The 27,744-nt window shown below is 47.0% G+C and overlaps 1 protein-coding gene across 2 annotated transcripts in view; it reads left to right on the forward strand.

The window, feature by feature from the left end:
* Positions 1-13,032: 13,032 nt before the first annotated feature.
* dnah7 (dynein, axonemal, heavy chain 7) overlaps positions 13,033-27,744 on the forward strand; it is a 498,762-nt gene continuing 484,050 nt past the window's right edge. For both annotated transcript variants that reach the window (XR_005459743.1, XM_038789116.1), the window contains exon 1: positions 13,033-13,284. Coding sequence is in view for 1 of the 2 variants with exons in the window: in XM_038789116.1 (XP_038645044.1) it covers positions 13,222-13,284 (63 nt within the window). In the remaining variant the exon portion in view is untranslated. The remainder of the gene's footprint in view (positions 13,285-27,744) is intronic.

Here is a 27,744-nt window from a genome sequence, read left to right on the forward strand (position 1 = left end):
GCAGGACGGCCTTCCAGACCGTCCCGTTCTCCCTCTCCACCTGCCCGTTTCCCCGGGGGTTGTAGCTGGTCGTCCTGCTGTTGATGCCCTTGCTGAGCAGGAACTGACGCAGCTCATCGCTCTTGAAAGAGGATCCCCGATCGCTGTGGATGTAGGTGGAGAAACCGAACAGAGTGAAGATACTGTGCAGGGCTTTGATTACCGTGGCAGAAGTCATATCGAGGTATGGGATGGTGACGGGGAACTGGGAGCACTCATCAATCACGTTCAGAAAGTACGTGTTGTGGTCGGTGGAGGGGAGGGGCCCTTTGAGTTCCACGCTGAGGCGTTCAAAGGGGCGGGAGGCCTTCACCAGGTGCACTCGGATCTGGCTGGTAGAAGTGTGCTTGCACTCTGCGCAGACCTGGCAGTCTCTGGTGACGGTCCTGACCTCTTTAATGGAGTAGGGCAGGTTGCAGGCCTTGATAAAATGGAAGAACCGAGTGACCCTCGTGTGGCAGAGCTCATAGTGGAGAGCCCAGAGTCGGTCCACTTGTGCGCTGGCACATGTACTGCGGAATAGGGCATGAGGGGGCTCATTGAGCTTACCCGGGTGATACAAGATCTCATAATTGTAGGTGGAGACCTCGATCCTCCACCTCAAGATCTTGTCATTTTTGATCTTGCCCCACTGTGTATTATTGAACATAAAGGCAACCGACTGTTGGTCAGTGAGGAGAGTGAATCTCCTGCTGGCCAGGTAATGCCTCCAATGTCGCACAGTTTCCACAATGATTTGCGCCTCCTTTTCAACAGAGGAGTGCCAAATTTTGGAGGCATGGAGGGTGCAGGAAAAGAAGGCCACGGGCCTGCCCGCCTGGTTGAGGGTGACGGCCAGAGCTACATCCGATGCATCGCTCTCCACCTGAAAGGGGAGCGACTGGTCGGCCGCGTGCATCATAGCCTTGGTGATGTCTGCCTTGATGCATTTGAAGGCCTGGTGGGCTTCAGTTGCTAGGGGAAAGACTGTGGACTGTATGAGTGGGTGGGCCTTGTCCGCATAATTAGGGACCCACTGGGCGTAGTAGGAGAAAAACCCCAGGCATCATTTCAGGGCCTTGGGGCAGTGAGGGAGAGGGAGTTCCAGGCGGGGGCGCATGCGGTCGGGCCCTAGGACTCCATTTTCCACAACATAGCCAACGATGGCTAAGCGGTTGGTGCGGAACACGCATTTCTCCTTATTGTAGGTGAGATTAAGGAGTTTGGCGGTCTGGAGGAATTTTTGGAGCTTTGTGTCATGATCCTGCTAATTGTGGCCGCAGATGGTGACGTTATCTAGGTACGGGAAGGTGGCCCGCAGTCCGTACTGGTAAACAATTCGGTCCATCTCTCGCTGGAAGACAGAGACTCCATTAGTGACGCCGAAGGGAACCCTAAGGAAGTGATAGAGGCGGCCATCTGCTTTGAACGCAGTGTATTGGCGGTCCTCCGGGCAGATGGAGAGCTGGTGGAAGGCGGACTTCAAGTCCACTGTAGAAAAGACTTGATACTGCGCAATATGATTGACCATATCAGATATGCGTGGGATGGGTACGCGTCGAGCTGCGCGTACCGGTCTGACTGTAGTCAATGACCAACCTGTACTTCTCCCCACTCTTCACTACTACCACTTGAGCTCTCCAGGGGCTGTTGCTGGCCTCAATGACCCGTTCCCGCAGAAGCCATTGGACCTCCGACCTGATGAAGGTCCTGTCCTGGGCACTGTACCGTCTGCTCCTATTGGTGACAGGCTTGCAATCCGGGGTGAGGTTCGCAAACAGGGAAGGTGAATCGACCTTAAGGGTCGTGAGGCCGCAGACGGTGGGGGGGGGGGGGGGGGGGGGGTTTCGCTGAATTTTAAAGTTAGGCTTTGGAGATGGAACTGAAAATCCAGGCCGAGTAACAGGGCAATGCACAGGTGGGGGGAGGACGTAGAGCCGGAAGTTGCTGAACTCTACGCCTTGGACGGTGAGGGTCATGATGTAGTGTCCCCGCATTTCCACGGAATGTGATCCGGAGGCCAGGGAGATTTTCTGGGTGCTGGGGTGTACCGGGGGGGAGCAGCGCCTTACCGTAGTGGGGTGGATGAAGCACTCGGTGCTCCTGGAGTCAAAGAGTCAGGTCGTCTCGTGCCCATCGATCTTCACTGTTGTCGTTCCGGTCGCGAGGTTGCAGGGCCGGGACTGATCCATGGTGATAGAGGCGAACTGCGACAGATACTGGGAGGTCCCGGGCTTATGGCAGAGGTAGCGGCGGGCGATGAACGGCCAGATGAGCAGAGGTCTTGAGGCGCCATCCAAAATGGCGCCGAAGATGGCGGCACCCATGTGGCGCACATGACGGGCGGCATCAAAGATGACAGCACCCATGGGCCGCACGTGGCTTGTGAAGGGGAAAATGCTGGCGCCCCTGGGTCGCACATGGGGGGGTGTAGGAACGCCGGGCCTGGAAACAGCGGCGACCGACCGGGCCTAGCAAATAGAAGCTAAATGTCCTTTCTTCCCACAATCGTTGCAGGTCGCGCTCTGCGCCGGGCAGCGCTGCCTGGGGTGTTTGTTTTGCCCGCAAAAATAACAGTTGGTCTCCCCCAGGCTGCCGCGTGGCACAGGCTTGCGGTGAGTTGGAGTCGGCAGCTGGTGGGGCCCTGATGACCAAGAGGGTGCCGCGTGGTCGGGGGCGTAGGACTGAACGTTACGGGAGGCCACGTCTAACGAATTAGCGAGCTGCCTAGTTCCCACCAGGTCGAGTGTACCCCCTTCCAGTAGCCGCTGGTGGATGTACGCAGACTTAATGCCTGAGACGTAAGCGTCTCGAATTAAAAGTTTGGTGTGCTCGACTGCCGAAACTGCCTGGCATTCACAGTTCCTACCCAAGATGTGCAGGGTATGCCAGAAATCATCCAGAGACTCCGTGGAGAGTTGCTGTCTCATGGCCAGGAGTTGGCTGGTGTATACTTGACTCACTGGTCGAATGTAATGTCCCTTCAGGAGCTCCATCGCTTCGGAGTAGGTGGGCGCATCCCGGATGAGGGGAAAAATGTCAGAGCTCACCGGTGAATGGAGGACTTGGAGCTTCTGCGAGTCCGAGGGTTCTTCAGCGGCGGTTCTTAGGTAGTTTTCGAAGCAGGCTAGCCAGTGGTCAAAAGTGGATGTAGCATTGGCTGCTTGAGGGCTCAGCTGCAGGCGATCAGGCTTGATGCTGAGATCCATCGTTTAAAAAAATCTTGCTCAATAAATTGATGCACTATCAATTACCACAAGACAAGATTGGTGGAACAATCGAGGCTTTATTGAGCAAGATGTTGTGCCTCCTGTAGCTGGAACCAGAATGGCTGCAGCATCGGAGAGCACACACTTTTATACGCCGCCTGCTGGGTGGAGCCAGCAGACAGGAATTTACCGTTGTACCCTTGATATACAGGCAGTGCTGTAATACATATAATATGCCACTAGTGGTGACTACCACAGATGTTGTGAGCACACCCAAAAGCCAAACATGAAAATACATAAACTACAAAGTGCCCACCCACACATAAAATAGATTAAACAGTGCCCAATTTGAGCTTTTGAACAAAGGAGACCGCATCCCCTGGCATGTCACAAAAGTGGTCTTTTTCCCCAGCAGTCACTCAAAGGCGGGCTGGGTAAACCATTCTGAACCTCACTCCATGTTTATACAAGATGGCTTTCACTCCAAAAAAAGAAGCTCTTCATCTTGTTAGATCCGCACTCATGTCATAAGGTATGGATAAAGTAAACGTGGAGCTGATGTTTCCCCTTGTGGCATTTTAAAATGCAAGGTTATAATCTCAGAATAAGAGGTAGCAAATTTAAAATTTTGAGGAAAGACTACTTCTCCTAAAAGGTTGTGAATCTGTGGAATTCGCTACCCCAGAGTGCAGTGGATGCTGGGACAGTGAGTAAATTTAAGGAGGAGTTAGACATATTTTTAATTGGTTCAAGAGTTATGGAGAATGGGCAGGATGGTGGAGTTGAGGCCAGGATGGGATCAGCCATGATCACATTGAGGGTGTTAGGCTGGGAAGCTAAATTGCCTACTCCTGCTTCTACGTCATGTGTTCTAGGGAGGAGATGCTCTGGCTGATTTCGCAATCCAGCTCTTGGCCTGTAACATTGCAGGTAGCAGATGAGGAACATATCAGCCATGATAGAATGGTGGAGCAGACTCGATGGGCTGAATGGCCTAATTCTGCTCCTATAACTTATATCTTGGTACAGCCTAATGGAGTAACCTTCAAATTTGATATCATGATGTTTTCTTGCCCTGCGAAGAACCTGTACCTTTTTCTTGAAGCTATGAAACCTTATAATTACCACACAAGGCAGATCTCCAGATCAAGGCTTTGGTTGTAGAGCGCGATGGGCCCGGTCCAATTCTGGAGGGGGGGGAGGATGTAAACACACCCATATCCACCATTCCCACTCACCTGACAATGACTTCTCCTTCGAAGCGCAGGGACTGTACAATGTCCTTTCTACCTGACGATGTACCTTTCTGATTGCCCGCTTTTTATATCTGCCTGAGTTGCACAATCCACGCTGGGCCCGCCTCCGACCCCTCACTACTTTCAGGATCAGCCACCGCAACTCCTATTATAGCCCATCCAATGCAACGAAAATTAGAAGTTTGGACCACTCTTTTGGACTTTGGGTTTGTGTAACTGGGAACTCTCTGTGCAACCGGTACAAGAACAAAATTCAGGCCTCTGATTCTAGAGAGCATTACAATCAGACTCATCAATTGCTATCTCAATATCTATATGAGATTGAAAAAGCCGGAGCTCTTTGCTCTTTGAAGGAGAGAAAGCTGAGCGTCTTTAAAATTATGAAGGGGTTTGATAGGGCAGATGTTTCCACTTGTGGAGAATTCCTCAACACCGGGGCCCCGCAAGGGTGTGTGCTCAGTCCTCTACTGTACTCCTTATACACACACGACTATGTGGCAAGATTTATCTCCAATTCGATCTATACGTTTGCGGATGATATGACTGTGGTGAGTCAAACGACGAATCAGACTACAGAAGGGAGATAGATCACTTGGTTGCATGGTGTGCCAAAAACAACCTCGCTCTGAACGTCAGAAAGACCAACGAACTGATCATCGATTTCAGGAAGCGTAACACGACCCCCCCCCCCCCCCCCCCCCGGGGGGGGGAGAGAGAAGGTCACCATCACCAACAGTTTGTTCTGGTCCACTCACGTTGTTGCAACAGTCAGGAAAGCCCAACAACGTCTCTACTTCCTGCGGAAGCTAAAGAAATTCTGCATGTCTGCATCAACTCTCACAAACTTATGCTGATGTGCCAGACAGAGCATCCTATCCAGCTGCACCACAGCCTGGTACGGCAACTGCTCGGTCCAAGATCGCAAGAAACTGTAGAGTGTGGTGAACTCAGCCCAATGCATCATACATTGATTCTGTCTACACCTCCTGCTGCCTCAAGAAGGCAGACAGCATTGTCAGAGACCCCTCCGACCCAGGCTTTGCCCTCTTCCAGATCTTGCCATGAGGCAGAAGATACAGAAGTCTGCAGACCTGCACGTCCAGACATAAGAACAGCTTCTTCCCCAGTTACTAGACTCCCCAACGACTCACCCTCGGACTGATCTGTTCCCTGTAAGAACACTATTCACGACGCCCTATAATGCTCTTGCACATGTATTTGTTTTGTTTGGCCCTTGTTTCGCACTGTAACCAATCAATGTTTGTTGATGTACCATTTGCTAATGTACTCTTTTTGTCTACTATGTACGTACTGTGTACGTTCCCTTGGCCGCAGAAAAATACTTTTCACTGTACTTCGGTACATGTGACAATAAATCAATCAATCAAACCTAACTAGATCTATCAATATAAGGTAATATCTAATAAATCCAATAATGAATTCAGGAAACATTTATTTTTCCCAATATTAGGATGTGGAATGCACTGCCACAGTGAGTCATTTACACAATGAAGGGAAGCTAGATAAATACATGAGGTGGAGAACAGCAATTTATGTTACTAGGGACAGATGAAGTAAGGTGAGGGGAAGGTTGTGTGGAGCAATGAAAATTTGAGCAAATGGCCTATTTCTGTGTTATAAATTCTATGTCAAACATTTGGTGCAATTTGTGCATATGTATACTTCAGTGTTTAATAGCTGAATACATACTGGAATTTTTTTGACTATTTACTTTGAATTTACAATATAAAGAAAACATCTCAGACAGCTTCAGAATTATTTTCCTAACATCTCAATACAAATTTTAATATTTTCCCAACTAGAGGAAATGTCTTGTGAAAGTTCAGTTTTGAAAATTAAATCACTTCAGTCTCTCTAAAACAATAATGACTCCAAGGAGGAGCTCAGCTGGAAAGAAGATAATTCTATTTGTTCAAGTTTCAAAGTATCCTGCTTTTGTTCAGGATTATTACTACGAGCAGTAAATTCCAGGATACGGTGATCATTAGGTGGTATTATAGTATTCCTTTCAAGATGCTGCTAAACATAATCATTTTAAAATGGGGTGTAATTGTGCTGCACTAATTAGAAAAGGATTAGAGTTACCTCGTTTCAAAAGCACACTTCAGTAAGGCTGTTAGACAGGCAAATCATCCGTTATCTCTATAATTTATAGTGTAATTAAAATATTACCTGCTAAAAGTTTTCCCACTGGGGAAATGTTGAGATTTATGATCAAAGGAATGAGGCAGATTTAGTGAGATATGTTAAGATAGATTTGACTCCATAATGAATGTTAGGAAACTACCGACTATCCAGCCACATCAGTTTTATTCTCTAATCGTAAGAGACCAGACGCAGAAAGGATCGTACTTTCACCGATTTATTCAAGCATGGTTATCTTACAAGTAATTTGCAAAATCCAATCAAAAGTCTACATTTGTCCTGAAGTCATTGATATCCAATTATATCTAATAGTTCTAATTACTTTGTTTATGTCAAGTGAATATAGTTAACCAGTTACATTGCCTAATTATAATATTCAATTATTAATGATGCACACCCCCACCTGCAGACCTTGGCTGTTGTTGCTATCTCCTTGCAGCTTATCAAACTTCTCACTCCTTTGTCACTTGTTCATGCAGTCATCTGAAATGGGAAATTGACAAGAACAACTTCACAACAGCTCCCATGGGAATTCTGCTGAACTCAATCTACAGGGGAATTTTACTGCATTCATTGATTTTAACCCCTTCAATGGACAAATATTACTGGGGCGAATGTAGACATCCCAGGGTGGGATTTGATGACGGACCAAGAAGTGAACAGAACTTACACTCGGCAGAAAAGGCTGGACTAACGCGATTACATGGCAATCTACCAATAAATGTGGTGGAAGTTCGTGGCCCACCAATTGTGCAGACGGGAAGGGCATGAAGTCAACGGATATGCCGGTACTGATTGGGTCGGAGGCCCAGACGCCATTTTTAAGCAGTGCCTGGACATGCATCCTGTGTCGACAAGGAAACAAGATCAATATCGTCCCCCTCTAGACTCAGCCTTCAACTCTGACACAGGATCTCAGAATCAGCACCTTCACATCCGGACACAGGCAGCAAATAGCTCAGAACAGATAGGTTGGTAGCCAACCTTCCCATGGTGGTCTCGAGACATTCACGTGCTGGTGCCAGGATAGCACTCAGAAGGCAGACGGATTCCGTCTTTGTGCATTCTGGTCTGCTGAGACTCTCAAAGATCTGCCTGACGTTTCGCTGCATGCCTTTGCATCTCCACCAGTGAGCTAGCAGCCACTTCCAGAGGCTAACTGCGACTGAGTCCTCCCAGGTACCTGAGACCTAGGCTGTTCCTGCCTCCGACTGCTGCGGGAACATGTCAGTAAGGTGTTTGAAGAAAGTGACTCTGAGTCTAGCCTTGATCTCACCAAACCGAAGAACGTGACTGCGCTTTAGGAGGGTGCAGGTGAGCGCAGTGACGGTTGTTCCTGAGCCCCCTTCTTTTCAGCTGTACACAGGGGCGATCCCTGTCCTTGCTGGCAAGCTCTGCTGCAGCCTCCGTGATCACATTGAAGGCGAGGATTGCTGCCATGCCTTTCCCGGTCTGGGCGAGCTGCGTGATTTTGGCCTGTAAGGAGGCAAAAGAAAGACGTGATCAGAAAGGGATGGAGCAGAGGTTGGATGAACTGCATGTCTCCTGTGTATGGTGAACTCTACCCAGAAGGGACAGAGAATAGAGTGTCAGCAACAACACAATTGGGATGGTGGGACTGTGAAAGTCTTGTTGAAGTACTGATATGTGTCCCCCGCTGCTGAATGTGTGCGATCTGTGAAGTGAGAAGCCATTTGAGCACATGATGTCATGCTGAGAGTTGATAGTGGAGTGAGCTGATAGAGAACTTACCTTGGCAGAGCGGATGAGATCTACTTCCTGCACTGTGTAGTGCTTCATGGGCAAGTGCCAGCTACACTGAACTCCTAGACAACAGCCTCCCATGCCGGAGAGGTGAGGTTGGTGTGCTTTTTTGAGCTATTCCTGGGGTAGAGCACCTGCCTGTGGGCCTGGATCCCTCAACTATGGACCTCGGTGCTGAATCATAGAATCGCTACAGTGCAGAAGGAGGCCATTCAGCCCATCCATTCTGCACCGACCTTCCAAAAGAGCACCCTAACTAGGTCCACGCCCCCACCCTATCCCTGTAACCCAGTAAACCCACCTAACCTTTTGGATACTAAGGGGTAATTTAGCATAGCCATTCCACCTGGCCTGTACATCTTTGGACTGTGGGAAGAAACTGGAGAACATGGAGGAAACCCACGCAGACACCGCGAGAACATGCAACCTCCACACAGACAGTCACCCAAGATTGGAATTGAATCTCAGCACCTGTGGGTCCGCCATGCCACCCCCTGGATTGTGTGTACCAGTTACAGGGGTAACCCTAGCCCATGCCTGTCTGTCCCAATGACCACCCATTAATCCCACTGACTATGGAGGTTTTGGCCTCATAGCTGAAGACTATTGCTAACAGGGAATTGGCAATTGTAGTTAAATGAGCACTTCGCAGCTCCCAAGTGATTTCCCTTGAGTAGATGTGCCATGTAGCATGTGAGAGTTATTGCCTAGCATCCCAATCTCCCCCTCTGGGGAACATTTCTGCGACTAGAAGATGGGCGTGCAGACCTGGGAGAGGAATAGCGTCTTGTCCAAGCAACTTTATGTGCGGGTGTCCAGGGTACAGCTGCAGCCAGGCCTGTGTGGGTAGGGCATGTTGGATGGCATGAGATGTAGGTGTGTGTGTGAAAGGAATGGAGGGTCCTGGGGTGGAAGACACCACTGGTTGTCAGTCTCTCACCCTCTCCAAATTCTTACAGATATTACACGGGATGGATGATAGACCTTCTAGTGGTTGCCCTCACGATACTGCTGGAAGGCCAGGTGGCCAGACACCTGAGAAGGCGGCGACAGAGACTTGAGGTGGCGGCCCATGTGCAGAGCCCTACCCCATAACCTGAGGACCTAGCAGCCCATCAAGCCAGAGAGGTACCCAGAGGGAGAAGCCAGCGATGGACCAAGGTGTACAGGCGTTGCTGGTATTTTGAACAAATGGCAGACAGTGTGTGCCGCAGGAGGCTCTGTCTCAACAAGGGGATGGTGCGGTTCCTCGCGGACTTGGCACCACGTGGAAGAGTGTCATCAAGGTCACCCCAGCCCTGAACTTCTGTGCCTCAGGATCATTCCAGCGCTCGAGCGGAGACTTGTGTGGTATTTCACAAGCTACAGCCCACGAGTCTATCTGTGAGGATGCTTTGTTTGCCCGGGGAGAAAACTATTTAAGCTTTCACATGTACCAGGCCCAACAAGATGCCCAGGCAGCAAGGTTCTCCCCAATTGACAGGATGCCCCAGATCCAGGGGATAATACACAGCACGCATGTCATTTGTGCACAGCGGGCCATCAGGGAGTGCTTGACATCAACAGGAAGGGGTTCCATTCCCTTAATGTCCACCTTGTGTTTAGGGCAGCACGGCACAAGTGGTTAGCACTGTGGCTTCACAGCGCCAGGGTCCCAGGTTCGATTCCCCGCTGAGTCACTGACTGTGTGGAGTCTGCACGTTCTCCTCGTGTCTGCGTGGGTTTCCTCTGGGTGCTCCGGTTTTCTCCCACAGTCCAAAGATGTGCAGGTTAGGTGGATTGGCCATGATAAATTGCCCTTAGTGACCTAAAAGGTTAGGATGGGTTATTGGGTTACGTGGAGAGGGTGGAAGTGAGGGCTTAAGTGGGTTGGTGCAGACTCGATGGGCCGAATGGCCTCCTTCTGAACTGTATGTTCTATGTTGTGTGTGACCACCACATGAAGATCATGCACATGTGTAAATGCTTCCCAGGAATGGGCACGGCAGCTACATCCTGGGGCATTTGGGCCCCTCACCTCTTCAAGGACCACTCTGGTGGCTCTTGGGGGATAAGGGGTACCCACTGAGGACCTGGCTAATGATGCCAGTACGGAGGCCAGAGACTGATGAGGAGACCCTTTGCAATGATGTGGCCCGACCGGTTTGTCATTGAGCGGTGCATCAGACTGCTAAAAATGAGACTTTGATGCCTCGACCCCTCTCTGGCACACTGCAATACACCATCTGGAGGGTCACCCACTTTGCGGTGGTCTGCTATGCTCTCCACCACCTGGCGCAACAGCACAGTGATGTGCTGGAGGCGGAGGAACATGTAGACACCTCCAAGGAGGAGGATGAGGAGGGCCTGGAGGATGAACCTAGGGAGGAGCCGCAGATGGAGGATAGGCAGCAGTAGGCCCGGCAAGCCCAGAGGGCTAGGGAGGTCCTCAGCCTTGCCCGCTTCACATTGGACGTGACTTCGTCTGTCATCTCATCCCACTCCCTCCTCCTCTCCACTCCCCCACTTCCCCGTTCCACTCACCCCGGATCTGTGTGACATCACCCCAGGGTGACAGGACTGTGTTGGTGCTGTTAACAGGTCACTGTTGGTGGCAGAGGGGGTGATGATAACCCGCTGAGAGCTGAGCGGTGGTGCTCCTCAATCTATGCCATAGTCTGACCCTTGTCTGTCTGAGTGCTCACTGCACCCATCACCTGCATGTGGTGTACCTGGGGGGGGGGGGGGGGGGATCCAGGACCAGCATGCCCAGTGGCTGGGGCAGCGGATTGGTGGTCGGCCTGCATTGTGGAAGAAAGTGGCAGAGGTGTCACATTTCATGGGTGCAACGTTTTTAATGGTGCCGGCCCCCATCCGCCCGCCCTCCCCCATAGTGCTCTCTTAACGATCCTCGACCTGCTTAGTTTTCCGTGCTCCATAGCTGTTTAGGTTTGTCCCTAATATGCAGTCTGCTGCTAATCGCGTCCCAAGGTCTTTGATGCACCTGGCAGGCATCCTCTGGAGGCACTGGGGCCAGAGGTCCTTGGGCCACTTTTCGGCGGCACATGTCTCTTTGTGCCACCCTGTCCAGGGGCTGACTCCGAGTTGGGCCATTGGCAGGGGGGTGGAACTCGGGGAGCTGTTGACCACCATTGCCACTCTGTAGGGTAGCTCTGAGTTGGCACCGAGTGCCCCCTCCTCCCGGCTGGTGCCCATAGGGCCGTGGAGGTCACCTCGGGACAGAGGGGCAGCTGGATTGAGCTCCAATTGCCCTTGCATCATCTGGCTCTGCCAGCCCTGCTGGCTCCCCAATGTCTGCAGCATGGTGTTGATGCCCTCAGCGATGCTCCGCAATGACCATGCCATGCTCTGCAGTGCCTCGCCAATGTCCACCTCATTCCTCAGCAACTGGGATATGTCCTGGAGGGCCTCCGCGATGCCCACCTAAGACTGGGACATGTTCCGCAGCATCTCAGAAAAGTCCACCTGGGACTGGGACACATCCCCCAGTGAGTCGGACAGACTGTCGAGGCCTCAGCCATGGCCATCACAGACTTAGACACGCCTTGGACACTTCCATTCAAGCTGCTGATGTCATGCTCCAGGCTCTCCACTGCGGTCACCACCCTAGCAGTGTTGGCTTCAATGCCACTCATGTGGGCGGCACTGCTGGACATGGGTGGGCTGGGGCACGATATGGTGCTGGGCGGAGGCAGTGCCAGGTGCATGGTAGTCGTCGGGGAGGGGAAGTGGGTAGGCAGGGTCAGTGCCAGGGGCCCGGTGCCAACCCGCCCACATGGCCTGGTGGAGGTATTTGATCTTCTTACGGCACCAGGTGCGAGTCCTCCTGGTGATGCTCTCTGGGTTGACGGCTGCTGTCACCTGCTCCCTGGCGACACTGGCTACCTTGTGGCTGACCCTTCGAGCTCCTCGGTGGAACAGGGCATCCTGTCTGGACTCGACTGTGTTCAACAATCTGGCCAGGTTGGCATCCCCGAATCTTAGGGCCAGTCTCCTCACTGTCACGGCTGCGAGCTGTGTGAGGTTTACTCTACAGGATCGGTTTAAGTGCTGCTCCCCCTTGTTGGCAGGGAGCTGGTCCTGTCGAATCAGCAGGCAGGACCATCATTTGTGGTGTGAAGCTCTGAGGGCTTCGTTAAGTGGACCAATTAACATTTGATGCCTCGCCGGGTCAAGCGTCGGGAAGCTCGCGGCAGTTCCCGCTCGCTACCACACTTGAAAACCTTTCCATTAAATCGCAGACTTAGTCTCATAAATGGAGAACTCCGCCCACTGAGAATTGGTCTCCCCAGTATATAGCTGGAGAGCAGTGATGGATGCTTCTCCAGTGGCTGGATGTTGGGCCAGCAGTCCAACCATGTGCTGTTGACAGTCTACAAATACATCATGCGAACAACCAAATCTTCAACAAGTTAAAATGTATGGGACAGACAGCATCCCCTGCCCTTTTCAAGAGGCCGATGGAAGTCGGCGCGCTGCCGCTTGGGGCAGTGGCGAAAGGCGGGTGAGCGAGGACCCCGCCGGCGGTGGGCGGCTCCACCTGATTCTGCCAGAACTCTCTGGACAATGGTCACCCTGGAAACGGCGCCGCCCTTTTCAAACAGTCCACTGGGCCGGGCTGGGCTGGGTTCGGGCAGCCACTTGGCAGGTTGGCGAGACAGCCCTGATTTCAGGCCACGTCCGGTTGGAAACCTGAAACCAAAAGCGCTTTGCTCGGTGCTCGGCCGCGGACTGACTGCGAGTGCTGTTGCTAAGCGACGTCCTGCCCCAGTCCCCAACAACATTGGAAAGTTTGTCGGCGGCGGGAGATGGAGGAGTCGGCGCTCTGTCAGTGCCTCAAAGAGGGAACCGACCCAGAGGCAGAAAGACAGGTACAATGTCTGCACAGGACAGTCCTGGGGCATTTCAGTCAGCTTCGCAACCAGCAACTAGCTGGAAAAAGCGACTCTAAGTCACTCGCACTGTTCGAGGGCGTAACGAAGCTCAGTTGACAAACGTTGATCTCAACGTTTCATCACCTATTTCACATGAAATAGAAAGAAAACCATTAAAACAAAACGCCACGCTATCATATATAGCACAATTTGGAAATCGCATTCGCTTTCTCCTCCGTGTAAAATTCTATTCAGTGCCAAATGTGCAACTGCAAACATTTTCTGCTTTTGCAATAGGTTTTGCTGAATTCATGTTCCACGTTCCTTGCACGAAATGACAGCCAGGTGCTGGCAGGGCTCCGCCAAGGCTTCAGAAGAGTACGAGATTGAGATTTTTGTTTCTTGCCGCCACCTTGTGCATATTCTATTTAAACAGAATAATCGTTGCCTTTTCATGAAATGTGATATTTATTGTTTTCTCAAAGTACTATTGCAAATAATTAGGTAATTCACAAAAAAACCATAGACCTCTGAAGTTTAAAATCGATGTTGGAGTATTAATTCCAGTTTAGAATTCATGACTGGCTGTTTCGTTGCCAGTTCATGAAAGAGATCAATAGAGAGTACTTTAAAGTTTTTGAAAAGCATGACCTTGCATTTCGTAAGAAAATCAAGAAAGAATAAGGCTATTTGACCCCTCATGCTTGTTCTAATGTGATAATGGCTGAACTGATTGTGGCTTTAACTCCACCTTCCTACTTGCCCCCATTACCCCATGTCTATCAACATTCTGTGGAACACAGCTGTGAATCAGTTAAATGATCCACTGCTCATTGGGGAAGACACTTCCAGACATGAACGACCCCCTGAGAAAATAAGTTTCTCATTATCTCCATCTTGAATGAGAGACCCCTTATTTTTAAATCGTGCTCTCTAATCGTAGAGTCCTCCACGAGAGGAAACACCTTCTCAGCATCTTCACTGTCATGTCTCCTTGAAACCTTATGTAGTTCAATAAGATCTCCTCTCATTCTTCTAAATGCCAATGGATATAGGCCTGGCATGCTCAACCATTCCTCATAAGACAACCCTTTCATCTGACGCAGCAGCGTAACCTTCTCTGAACTGCTTCCATTGCTATTCTTTATTTAATAAGGAGACCAAACCAGTACACAATGCTCCAGGTGCTATCTCACCAATGCACTGTAGAGCCTTCAGTGGGATAGGAAGATCCTGCCCTTTGTATCCTCCTCACAACTTGCTTTTTTACCTCCCTTTGTATCGTCAGAAAATTTGGCTACAATACAGTCAGTCCTTTCAACAAGTTATTAATAGAGATCGTAAGTAGTAAGTAGCGGACCCAGAACCGGTCCCTGTGGCACTCCACCAGTTACAGTTTGCCTTCCTGAAAATTAACCATTTATCCCGACTCTTTGTTTCCTATCCTCTCTCCATGCTTTTGTCATGGGAATGTCACTTTAAGAAATGTTTGTCTGCTCAAGTGGCTGCCGTGATGTCAGAGTGTGGGCGGAGCTGAGCTCTGGGTCTGCTTTTTAGTTCCGCTTTGAGGAAAAGCTTGGGTGTGTCTGTGTTTTTTGGTTTTGTTTTAGTGTTAGAGCTGAAGCCAGCCAACGAAGGGATAATTTCAATCTCTCTGCCATCTAACGACTATCTCTAGATCATTTGGTGAAGTCAGTGATAACTGCTCTCAGTAGAGCAGCTGCTCTTGGGGCAGCACGGTAGCGCAAATGGATAGCACTGTGGCTTCCCAGCGGCAGGGTCCCAGGTTTGATTCCCTGCTGGGTGAGTGTTCGGAGTCTGCATGTTCTCCTCGTGTCTGCGTGGGTTTCCTCCAGGTGCTCCAGTTTCCTCCCACAGTCCAAAGATGTGCAAGTTAAGTGGATTGGCCATAATAAATTGCGCTCAGTGACCAAAAAGGTCAGGAGGGGTTATTGGGTTACAGAGATAGGGTGGAAGTGAGGGCTTAAGTGGGTTGGTGCAAACCCAATGGGCTGAATGGCCTCCTTCTGCACAGTATGTTCTATGTTCCAGAGAATTTAAACCTGATGTGTTTCTGTAAAAAGCGTTTTTGTCTTATGGATGTTAAAAGGAAAGTTTAAGGATTACCTAGAGGGTTGTGTTCTTTGAGGGGTGTATTTGAGTTGGTGGTTGCTAAGATGTTCACTGTGTGTTTGGGTTAAAAGGTTTACTGAGTTCATAGAATAAACATTGTTTTTCTTTAAAAATTACTTTTAAATTTCTGCTGCTCCTCAACTGTAAAGTGGGCCATGTGCTCCCCCATACCACAATCCAGTAAAAGTTGTGGGTCACGTGAACTCCATGATACACTTTGGGGTTCTCTAAACCCTGGCCCATAACAAATTGGGGACTAGAGGGGGATAAAAGTCTATCTATTGGATTGGCTTAGTGAACTTAAAGACAATGAGGGTTGAGCAAATTGTGGCTGCTTTTCAGATGTGGTATTTCAGTTTAAGTAGGGAGTGTATTGTGGACAATGGCTTTTTCAGAGGCTCTGAAGTTTTTGGGAGTGGAGACGGTCACACGCAGTAGCTTACGGATAGAGACTAAAAACAGGCATTTAGAGTTGGGAAAAACATTGCAGTTTACATTATCTGCCAAAATGCGAAAAGGTGAGGTCATTATGGCGGTGGCTAAGCATTTAAAATTGCCTGAGATACAGTTTGACTCATTGGAAATAGCAAAAATTCAGTTAGAAATTAAGCAAATGGAACATGAGAAAGAATCAAAGCAGCTTGAATATGAAAGAGAGAGAGAGGAAAAAGAAAGAGAAGAAAGGAAAACAGAAAGAATAGCCCTAGCAGAACAAAAAGAAATAGAAAGAGAGATATAGATCAGAGAAAAAGATAAAGAGAGAGTTTGAACTTCAGAAAGAAACATGACAGTCAGTTAAAATTAGCGGACGTAAAGGGAAACGTACATTTGGAGGATAGTGAGAACGAGCGACATAGTCGAAGGCTTGGCGGGGATCTATTTAAATATGTCCACGCAGTGCCAGGGTTTGATGAGAAGGAGGTACAATCCTTTTTCATTTCATTTGAGGAGATAGCTAAACAAATGAAATGGCCACAGGGCTGGTATTACTGATTTAAATAAAGCTGGTAGGTAGGGCTAGTGAAGTCTTTGCATCACTATTGGAGAAGGTATCTAGGATGTATGAGGAGGTGAAAAAAATCCATCTTGTGTGCATATGAACTAGTGCCTGAAGCCTACAGACAAAGGATTAGAAATTTAAGGAAAGAATTTGGTCAAACATACATGGAGTTTGAAAGGATCAAACAGAGTAATTTTGATAGGTTGATAAGGGCTTTGAAAATAGACCAAATGTATGAAGCTCTCAGAGAAATTATACTTTTGGAGGAGTTTAAAAATTCAATTCCTGATGTAGTGAGAACTCATGTGGAAGAGCAGAGAGTTAAAAGTGTGCGGTTAGCAGCAGAAATGGCAGATGATTATGAATTACTTCATAAATCAAAGCCTGGTTTCTGACATCAGTTTCAGCCTGTGAGGGATAGAAACTGGGGACATGAGAAATAATCAAGTGGTAATGGTGATCTGATGGGACATAATAAGAAGAGTGTACCTCAGATTAAAAAAGGAATCCAGGAGGGTGGAAGAGACATGAAAAGTTTAAAATGTTTTCAGTGTAATAAACTAGGCCATGCAAAGTCACAGTGTTGTTGGTGGAAGAAAAGCACTGGGAAGGCTGATATTGTAAAACTGGATAAGACAGTGGGGTTTGTTAAACTGGTAAAGGAAAGCCCAAGTGAAGTGAAGGAGGTGCAAAAGATTGTACAGCTTGATCAAGAGGTGATTGATAAGAAGGTGCCAGATCTCTTTAAATAATTTACTTGTGTAGGTAAAGTTTACTCGTGTATCAGGAGGAACAGGTAAATCAGTCACAATTTTAAGAGATACTGGAGCTAGTCAATCTTTAATGGTAAGAGATGAGGAGTTATGTAGTTTGAGAGGAATATTGCCAGAAAAGGTGGTAATATGCAGAATTCAGGGTGAGAAGAGTAGTGTTCCATTATATAAGGTAAGGTTGGAAAGTCCAGTGAAGAATGGTGAAGTGGTAGAAGGAGTAATAGAAAAACTTTCTTATCCAGGAATACAGTTTATCTTGGGTAATGATATAGCTGGATTGCAGGTGGGAGTGATGCCTACTGTGGTTGATAAGCCTGTGGAAAATCAGACAACTGAAGTGTTGAAGGACAAGTATCCTGGGATTTTTCCACATTCTGTAGTAACAAGGTCGCAAAGTCACAGGTTAAGACAAGAGGAGAAATCAAAGAGTGAAGATAAAGTTGAAGTGCAATTATCAGAAACGATTTTTGATCAGATGTTTGAAAAAAAACAAGAACAGGTAGAGGATAAGGCGGATATTTTTAGTTCAGGAAAATTGACGGACTTATAACAGAAAGATGTAGAAATAAACCAGATGTATCAGAAAGCATACACGGAAGAGGAATCTGAATGTATACCAGAGTATTATTACCGTAAAAGTGATGTCTTGATGAGAAAATGGAGACCTTTACATTTGCAGGCAGATGAAAAGTGGGCAGAAGTTCATCAGGTATGTATTGCCGGTAGGGTATAGAAAGGAGGTGTTGCGAGTTGCACATGAGGTACCAGTGGGAGTTCATTTGGGAGTAAGGAAAACTCAAACTAATATACAAAAATATTTTTATTGGCCTGGACTACATACAGATGTAGTTAAATTTTGTCGATCATGTCACACATGTCAAGTGATAGGGAAACCTCAAGCAGTGATAAAACCCTTAATACCTATTCCAGCATTTGAGGAACCTTTTACAGGGGTCCTAATTGATTGCGTAGGACCGCTTCCTAAAATGAAAAATGGGAATCAATATCTTTTGACTGTAATGGATGTGTCTACTAGGTTTCCAGAGGCCATTCCAGTACGCTGTATTACAGCTAAAAAGATTGTAGAGGAGTTACTTAAATTCTTTACTGGATATGGACTACTCACAGAAATATAATCGGATCAAGGATCAAAGTTTACCTCAAAGTTATTCAAATAAGTCAAGGATAGCTTAGGAATAAAACAATTTAAATCAACTGCATACCATCCAGAATCACAGGGAGCATTAGAAAGGTGGCATCAAACATTAAAGACAATGTTGAGGGCTTATTGTCACGATTATCCAGAGGATTGGGATAAAGGAATTCCATTCGTACTATTTGCAATTAGGGATGCACCTAATGAGTCCACCAAATTCAGCCCCTTTGAACTAACTTTTGGTCATGGGATAAGAGGACCACTTAAATTGATTAAGGAAAAATTGGTGAGTGAGAAATCATAATTTACATTATTGGATTATGTGTTAAATTTTAGGGAACGATTAAATAGAGCAGAAGAATTGGCTATACAACATTTAAAAGTTGCACATGTGATGAAACGGGTAGCGGACAAGATTCCAAAGTTCATAGTTTTGCCTGTGGAGATAAAGTTTTAGTATTGTTACCAGTGGTAGGTAAAGCTTTAAAAGCAAGGTTTTGTGGACCTTATCAGATTGAAAGGAAATTAAGGGAGGTGGAGGTCAGAACGCCAGATAAAAGGAAAACTCACCGAGTGTGTCATGTGAATATGCTTAAAAGGTACTTTGAAAGGGAAGGAGAGAAAAAGGTTTAATGATTCTAACTCAAAGTGATGAGCCAAATCCAGATGACTGTGAATTTGATTTACCTCAAATTAAATTGGAAAACGAGGGTGTTCTTAAATTAGGATAAATTGTTGAGAGGAAAAACGGACTGACCTGAAAGTTATTGATATCACATGGGCAAATTTGTGAAGATAAATTGGGAAGTACTAAAATGGCTATACATGATATATGTTGTGTTAATCACCCTGGGGTAACATGGACTGCAACTGGATGCAGTTGTACTTGAAAGTAGCCTATACACTTTGATGTTCGTTCAATACGCTTTATTGAACTTTAAGCAGTGCACACAGTTCGCTGTGGGTTTGACACTCTACTAATCTAAGCGTGCTTACTATAACTAACTAGACCAGACTAGCTCTGAGCCACGTGTAGAAGGTGCTAACTGAAATATACACCCTGACTGTCACTACAGTTGTCACCAGTGGAAAGAGGCAGAGTGTTGATGCCTTGTGTGTTTTATAGTGATGACGAGTTAGAGGAAGAAGAACTGAAATGGGCTATGTTATTTTGCCTGTTTGCATGTGTTGTTTTTTGAAACGGAAAAGTATATTTACTGTGTGCATTTCTTAAAGGATAATGAAAAGGTGAAAAGGTGAAAAATGAAACCATCTTGAAGTTGATGGTTTATTTTTTTCTTGGGAGGAGGTGTCATGGGAATGTCACTTCTGCTCAAGTGGCTGCCGTGATGTCAGAGTGTGGGTGGAGCTGAGCTCTGGCTCTGCTTTTTAGTTTCGCTTTGGGGAAATGCTTGGTAGTGTCTGTGTTTTTTGGTTTTGTTTTAGTGTTGGAGCTGAAGCCTGCCAAAGAAGGGGTAATTTCAATCTCTCTGCCATCTAAAGACTATCTCTAGATCATATGGTAAATTCAGAGTGATAACTGCTCTCACTAGAGAATTTAAACCTGACGTGCTTCTGTAAAAAGGATTTTTGTCGTATGGATGTTAAAAGGAAAGTTTAAGGATTACTTAGAGGGTTGTAATCTTTGGGGGGTGTATTTGAATTGATGGTAGCTAAGATGTTCGCTATATGTTTGGGTTAAAAGGTTAGAATAGACTGTTTTGCTTTTAAAATTACTTTTAAATTTCTGCTGCACCACACCTGATGAGTGGGCCGTGTGCTCCCCATACCACGATCTAGTAAAAGCCGTGTGTCAGGTGAATTCCATGATACACTTTGGGGTTCTCTAAACCCTGGCCTATAATACTATATAACCTCAACCACTTTTGACTTTTGTGTAATAACCTTTTGTGAGGGGGACAAAGAAATGGCTGAGCAACTAAATACATACTTTGGTTCTGTCTTCACAAATGAGGACACAAATAAGATACTAGAAATGTTGGGGAACGCAGGGTTTAGTGAGAGGGAGGAACTGAAGGTGATCAATATCAGTAGAGAAATGGTGTTGGGGAAATTGATGGGATTGAAGCTGATGAAACCCCAGGGCCTCATAATCTACATTGCAGGGTACTGAAGGAGATGGCTCTAGGAATGGTGGATGCATTGGCAGTCATCTTCCAGGATAAGATAGACTGCTAAACAGCAGATTGGAGGGTGCCTATTTAAAAAAAAGACGTCGAGACAAAGCAGGGAATTATAGACCAGTAAGCCTGACATCAATATTGGGGAAAATTCTAGAATCATTATCAAAGATTTTATAGGATCGGACTGAGTTGGCATGGTTTTATGAAGGAGAAATCATGCTTGACAAATCTACTGGAATTCTTCAAAGGATGTAACTAGTACAATTGATGAGGGAGAGCTAGTGGATGTGGTGTATTTGGATTTTCAGAAGTCTTTTGGCAAAGCCCCGCATAAGAGATTAGCGTGTAAAATTAAAGTGCACGGGATTAGGGGTAGTTTATTGAGATAGATAGAAAACTGGTTGGCCGACAGGAAACTAAGAATAGGAAATAAGGGGTCTTCTTCAAGTTGGCAGGCAGTGATTAGTTGGGTACGGAAGGGATCGATGCTAGGACCCCAGCTAATCACAATATATATTAATGATTTAGATGAAAGAACCAAATGTGATCTCCAAATTTGCAAATGACCCCAAGTTGGGTGAGAGAGTAATCTGTGAGGAAATGCAGAGGACCTTCAATATGACTTGGACAAATTGAGTGAGTGGGCAAATGAATGGCAGATGCAGTATAATTTGGAGAAATGCGAGGTTATCTACTTTGCTAGCAAGAAACAAGAAGGCAGACTATTACCTGACTGGCCATAGATTAGGAGAGGGGAATATGGAACGAGATCTGGGTGTCCTCATACACCAGTTACTGAAGGTAAGCATGCAGGTACAGCAGGCGGTAAAGAAGGCAAATGGTATGCTGGTCTTTATTGCGAGAGGATTCGAGTACAGGAGCAGGGATGTCTTGCTGCAATTATACCAGCCCTTGGTGAGGCCACATCTGGAATATTGTGCACAGTTTTGGTCTCCTTATCTGAGGAAGTATGATTTAGCTATAGAAGGAGTACAGCGAACGTTTACCAGACTGATAACTGGGATGGCAGGGCTGACCTACGAGCAGAGATTGTATCTGTTAGGATTGTATTCGCTGGAGCTCAGAAGAATGAAGGGGGATCTGATAGAAACCTATAAAATTCTATCAGGACTGGACAGAGTAGATGCAGGAAGGATGTTCCTGATGGTTGGTCTGTCCAGAACCAGGGGTCACAGTCTGAGGATACGGGGTAGACTATTTAAGACAGAGATGGGGAGAAATCTCTTCACCCAGAGAATGGTGAGCCTGTGGAACTCATTACCACAGGAAGTAGTCGAGTCCAAAACATTGTATGGTTTCAATATGCAGTTAGATATAGCACTTGGGGCAAGAGGATCAAAGTATATAGGGGAAAGTGGGATTAGGCTATTGAGTTGGATGATCAGCGATGATAATGAATGGTGGAGGGGGCTTGAAGGGCCAAATGGCCTCCTCCTGCTCCTGTTTTTGTTATGTTTCTATATCGCACCTTATTGATTGTCGTTTTGAAATTCAAATATACTACATTTACTGGTTCCCCTTGGTAAACCCAAATTGCAGGTAAGCTAATTTTTAAGAACTTCGACCACTGAAAATTGATTGAAAGGAGCCTAAGGTGTTTTTGGAATTAGGCTGAGTTTCTAAATTTGCTCGAGAGTGTCACAGGAATATCAGAGTCCTGCCCCATGAAGGCTGTAACAGATATGTGGACAACATTGACAATGCTTCTGGAGTCTCCAGCATGACAGAGGGATGAAGCAGAGGCTGTAGAGAAGGGAAACTGGACAATGCTCTCTGCAACTTAGAGCAAAACGCTTCGCTGCTCCTTGATGATGTCAGGAGGCTGTCTCGCAGGCCAACCAACCCATCTAGCATCTGGTGTGCATGCCCATCAGTAGTCTCCTGTTCACTGGGATCCTGTTCACTGGTCCATCAAGGCCTTCATCTGAGTCCTTTGCAGCACTAATAATCTGTAACCTCGCCCACTGGTAAGATCCCAAACAAACAATCCTTTTCCCTTGGGGTGGCTGCAACCCATTTGTGTACAGATAACTAATTGTGTTGATTTCATCTCTGTAATTGCCTCAAAGGTACTTGCAATGCCATTCTCTGAGCTGGTGACTGCAAATGCCAAACCAAGTGACAGGGCCTCTCCTACTGTGTTGTTGCTAGCTCTCTTTGTCCTTAGACTGTTGTGGCTAGAAGGTAGCAGATCTTTTTAAAGATTCCTTCATGGGGTGTGGTTGTCTCTGCAATTCCAGCTACCTTCTTAAACTGCTGAAGTGCATGTGGTGGAGGTGTGCCAACAACGCTGTTAGTGAGAGAGTCCCAGGTTTCTGACTTCATGACAGTCAGGGAATATTGATATATTTCCAAGTCAGTTTCTGATCTGTGAGTTTAAGGGAAATTTGCTGGTGATGGCATGCCAATGTGCTTGCTGCCAGTGGTATTCTAGGCCGTGGCATGGGGTGGCACAGTGGTTCGTGCTGCTGCATCGTAGCACCAGGCTCAACCGGGATCAGGGCTCAATTCAGGTCTCGGGTGACTGTGGAGTTTGTATTTTCTCCCCATGTTGGCGTGGGTTTCCTCCATGTGTTCCGGTTTCTTCCCATAGTCCAAGATGTGCAGGTTAGGTAGATTGGCCATGCTAAATTGCCCCTTCAAAAAGGCTAAGGTTAATTGGAGTTATTGCGTTCATAGTATCATTAGAATCATAAAATTTACAGTGCAGAAGGAGGCTGTTTGGCCCATTGAGTCTGCATTGGCCCTTGGAAAGAGCACCCTACCTAAGCCCACACCTCCACCCTATCCCCGGAACACAGTAACGCCTCCTAACCTTTTTTTTTGGACACTAAGGGCAATTTATCATGGCCAATCCACCTAACCTGCACATCTTTGGACTGAGAGGAAAAGGGAGCATCCGGAGGAAACCCACAGAGACACGGGGAGAACTTGCAGACTCCACCCAGTCAGTGACCCAGCGGGGAATCGAACCTGGAACTCTGGAGCTGTGAAGCAACTGTGCTAATCACTGTGTTACCGTGCCCCTGATTGTGAGGATAGGGTGGGTGAGTGGGCCTGGGCAGGGTGCTCTTTCGGACGGTCACTGCAGACTTGATGGGCCGAATGACCTCCTTCTGCACTGTAGGGATTCTATGAACTCGTGGGTTTTGAAGGTGCTATTGAAAGACCCTTGACGAGTTAGTACAGCGCACCTTGTAGATGGTACATAGTGTCTCACTGGTGATGTGAGTGAATGTTTAACAAAGGAATACTGCTCAACTCGGCTGCTTTATGATGTTAAGCTTGTGTGTTGTTGGAGCTGCACACAATCAGGCAACTAGGGAGTGTTCCATAACACTCTTGACTTTTGTCTTGGACAAAGGGTGGATAAGCTTTGGGAATTGAGTTACTCACCGCAGAATTTCCAATCTCTGACCTGGTCTTATAAACCACAGTATTTATGTAGCTGGTCGAGCTACATTTCTAGTCAATGGTTTCATTTAATTTCATTCCAGAATGTTGGTAGTGAGTGATTCCGCAATTGTAATGCCGTTTAAAGTCATGTCGATGTGGTTAGTTTCTCTCTTGTCATTGGCATTTTGTGCACTTGTGTGCAGCGAACATCATTTGAGATTTAATAGCACAAGCCTGAATTGGTCCAAATGGACACTGACTGATTCAGTACTTAAGGAGAGGTGCGAATGTTACTGTATATTGTGCAATCCCTACTTCTGACCTTGTGTTTGAGGGAGGTTCATCAGTGAAGCAGCTGAAGATGATTGAGCTTGGGATAAATGACCTTGAGGAACTGCTGCAGTGATGCCCTGGAGTTGAAATGATTGTTTTTCAATAATCACAATCGTCCTCCTTTGCTAGTTATGACTTCAACCAGTGAAGAGTTTTCCCCCTCATTCCCATTGACTCTAGTTTTGCCAGGGCTCCTTGATGCCACACTTCTCAAATGTCTTGATGTCAAGGGCAGTCACCCTCGCCTCTGGAACCCTGCTCATTTGTCCATGTTTTGACCAAGGCATTAATGCTGTCTGGAACCGACTGGTTTGGGCTCCGCCACAGCCAAACATTGATGAGTTTATTGGTGAGTAAATGCTGCTTGATGACATTTATTAGCAAATCTTCCATCACTTTGCAAATGTTTGAGAATAGACTGAGTAGACAGTAATTGGTTGGATTATAATTCTTGAAGATCGGGCTGCTGTTTTGCCAGCCATGTTCCTTTGGTAACTCCTGAGTGCAGCCAGCTGCTCGGGAAAATCAATAATTGCATTTGGCCATTTGGTTGCATATCCATAGAGTTGCAGGCCCTAGGTGTCTGTTTCTTTGTTTCTACTAATGTGATAGGTGACACGTTTCATGTTTGTAATGGGTGCATGCTTCTTGTCTGTTATAGGAGGTTTAGGCACCCATTTAGCACTTTAAAAATGAACATGGTGTCTTGTTATGCTCTTGACATAGCATAAGCTGCTTCCTAGATGTGCACTCTGACAAAGGAAGGTTCAGACGTGGAGATAGCTTCAACACGTTTATTAAACTATTAACAATTCTCCTACTTGGATTTGACTCTACTGTTAATCCTTCTATAGCTACTCAGACTGACGAATCAGCCTGCTACAATCCACGTGGTGGGTGTGATGTTCAATCCACCCTGTGTCTGTACTCACTGAGTGTCTCCACTGGAAAGAGGAAGATCATGCGTGCTGTGTCCTTTATATATGGGTTGGTGTAATGCCCCCCTGTGGTAGTGTCACCTCTGTGTGTATCGTGAATGCCCATTGATCGTGTCCTATCTTACTGACCTATTGGTTGAATGTCTGTGTGTTGTGTCTCTGGTGCTCCCTCTAGTGTCTAGCTGGTCTACGTGTATTTACATTAACCTCTTGTGTATTTACAGTGATGCATGTCACCACAGCCCCCTTTTTTTCATGTTACATATATTCTGTACACTTACAGAAAATTGAACAAAAACACGTAGATAAGTGATGCTCTGTACAAGTTATGATAACAGTGATCATTAAACAATAAGTCCAAATCATAATCATGAGTCCAAAATTCATTAATTATTATGGGCGAATGTCTTTCTTGTTGGGTTGGTGAGGTGGTGATGTTGATGGTGGCATTGCATTGTAAACGCCATCCTTGTCCCTGTGCGTGAGGAACCAAGAAGTGGTCAAATCACTTTGTTGTCTGATTTAGAGTCTTTTTTTCTTCCGATGCTTGTGGTAGCGATGTTGGATGGCATCTGTCCTGAAAGTAAGGTTGCCTGTTGGTAGTGCAGCAAACGTGAATTGGGAAGATGCATCGTCCTGCCATGGTATGTCATTGTACTGAGCTGAGCAGCAACAGTGTCCCTCATGGGCAGAGTTGTACCATGTCGTACCAGTCGTAGTTCCAGTGTTGTTGTCTTTGTTGTCGACGTTGTTGCCTTTGGTACGCTTCTTGTTATTGCCGTTGATGTGGTTTTCATAGGTTGTGTTTTGTGTTGGATGGTTCTGTTCTTGTGTTTGCTGCGCTCAAAGACTACACTCTGTGGATAATACGAGTCCTTCACACAGTTACTCGTGTCAGCGTGCTTTGTGGCATCTGCTGTCACTTTGAGCGTGCCGTCACTGAGACCGCGGCGTTCCCCGTCTGGAGTCATGTCCGACTTACTTGAATCAGCTTTGGCTTGTCGATACTCCCCGTCTGGAGTCTGGTCTCTTTCACCTGTGTCAGCTTTCTTGCCACTCCCCGTCCGGAGTCATTGCAGGCTCATTGGAGTCAGCTGAGATTTCACGTCGGCTTGATGCTCCACGTCAGGAGTCAAAACATTCAGGAATGCATTTGCTTGTGGAGAGGCTCAAGTGAATGAGGTTTGAAGTAACGTGTTGTCACCGGAGTCACCAGTAGTCTCACTGTGATCGTCGAATGCCTCTGTACACACTAGCTGAGGTCTGTCACATTGCACATCTTGTATGGGAAGTGGGATGCCGTCGTCACTTGTCTCACATACAGTGGGTAGAGCCTCAGTAGCTTCTTGTTGTTCACTTGAGCTGGGTAGACTGTCAGAGTCTTCTTCTTGTGGCTCAAACAATCTGGGTGGACTGTCATAGTCGCTTTGTTGTTCACTGGAGCATGGTAGACTGTCATAGTCTTTCTGTTGTTCACTTGAGCGTGGCAGACTTGCATTATCTGCTGCTGGTTGCTCAGAGGATGTTGCTAGACCCTCATGGTCTTGTTCATGCAAGGACAGCACTTTGGAATCTTGCTTTGCTTCTATCGTGGAGGCTGTCCACGAGCTCGCTGTGGAGGCTTGTGTCACTCAAGTCACTTGTTCATGCAAGGACTGCGGAGTGGAGTCTTGCATCGCTTTCTGTATGGAGGCTGGGACCCTTTGTGGTGCATGGACCACTCTCTGTGTGGCAGCAGGCCGCTCTCTGTGGGCTTGTACCGCTTTCTGTCTCTTAGTATCAGGATTAGCCTAATCCTGCACTCATATCATATATGCTGGGCTGAAGATCCTCAAATCCGAAGAACACATCCGCGTCTGTGTCGGATACTTCACTGTAGAACACATCTCGTTGCGGTTCGGATTTGGTACTGGGGTCGCCATCTCCAATGATGAAACCTTCGTCTGAGTCGTAGTCGTCTAGGACCATATCATCACTTTTTGTGTCGGAGCTGGCATTGGGCTCGTGATGTCCAAAGAAGAAATCAAGGTTGGAGTCGTAGTCTTCAATGACTGTGCCATCTCTTTGGGCAGTGCTAACTGCTTGTTGCAGGGTTCTGCGGAGGTTACTTTCAGCTACTGGTCGAATTTCAGGCATTGTGCTGTCGTTCCAGATGAAAGAATCTTGTTTTGAGGCTTTCAAAATTTTTTTTTCTTTTTTTGGGACATTTCCCCTTTAAGTGGGTGTGGTCCGTGGCCTCTGACATCATGAAGTATGTGACGTGGGTCGTAGGAAGCGATTGCCCATGCGCAGATCGCTGCTCCTTTACTTTGTGCATTTCTCTCAACTGCGCATGCGTGGTACCTTTTTAAAGATGGCCGCCGATCAAAATTGTCGTTCGCTGCTCCGGGACCCCGGCCTCGTGCTGAGTATTGGTGCCTCTCTTACCGTTTTCTGTTGGTTTGTTTGTGTTTTCCTCGCAGTATTGTTCGCATTTGTTCAGGACTGCCTGGAAGTCGCTCCTGTTTTGCCCTTTGGAGAACTTGAATGTTTTGAAGATTTCTTCTGCTCTGGCACCCGCGAT

Source organism: Scyliorhinus canicula, chromosome 2, assembly GCF_902713615.1.
Source record: "Scyliorhinus canicula chromosome 2, sScyCan1.1, whole genome shotgun sequence".
Taxonomy (NCBI): domain Eukaryota; kingdom Metazoa; phylum Chordata; class Chondrichthyes; order Carcharhiniformes; family Scyliorhinidae; genus Scyliorhinus; species Scyliorhinus canicula.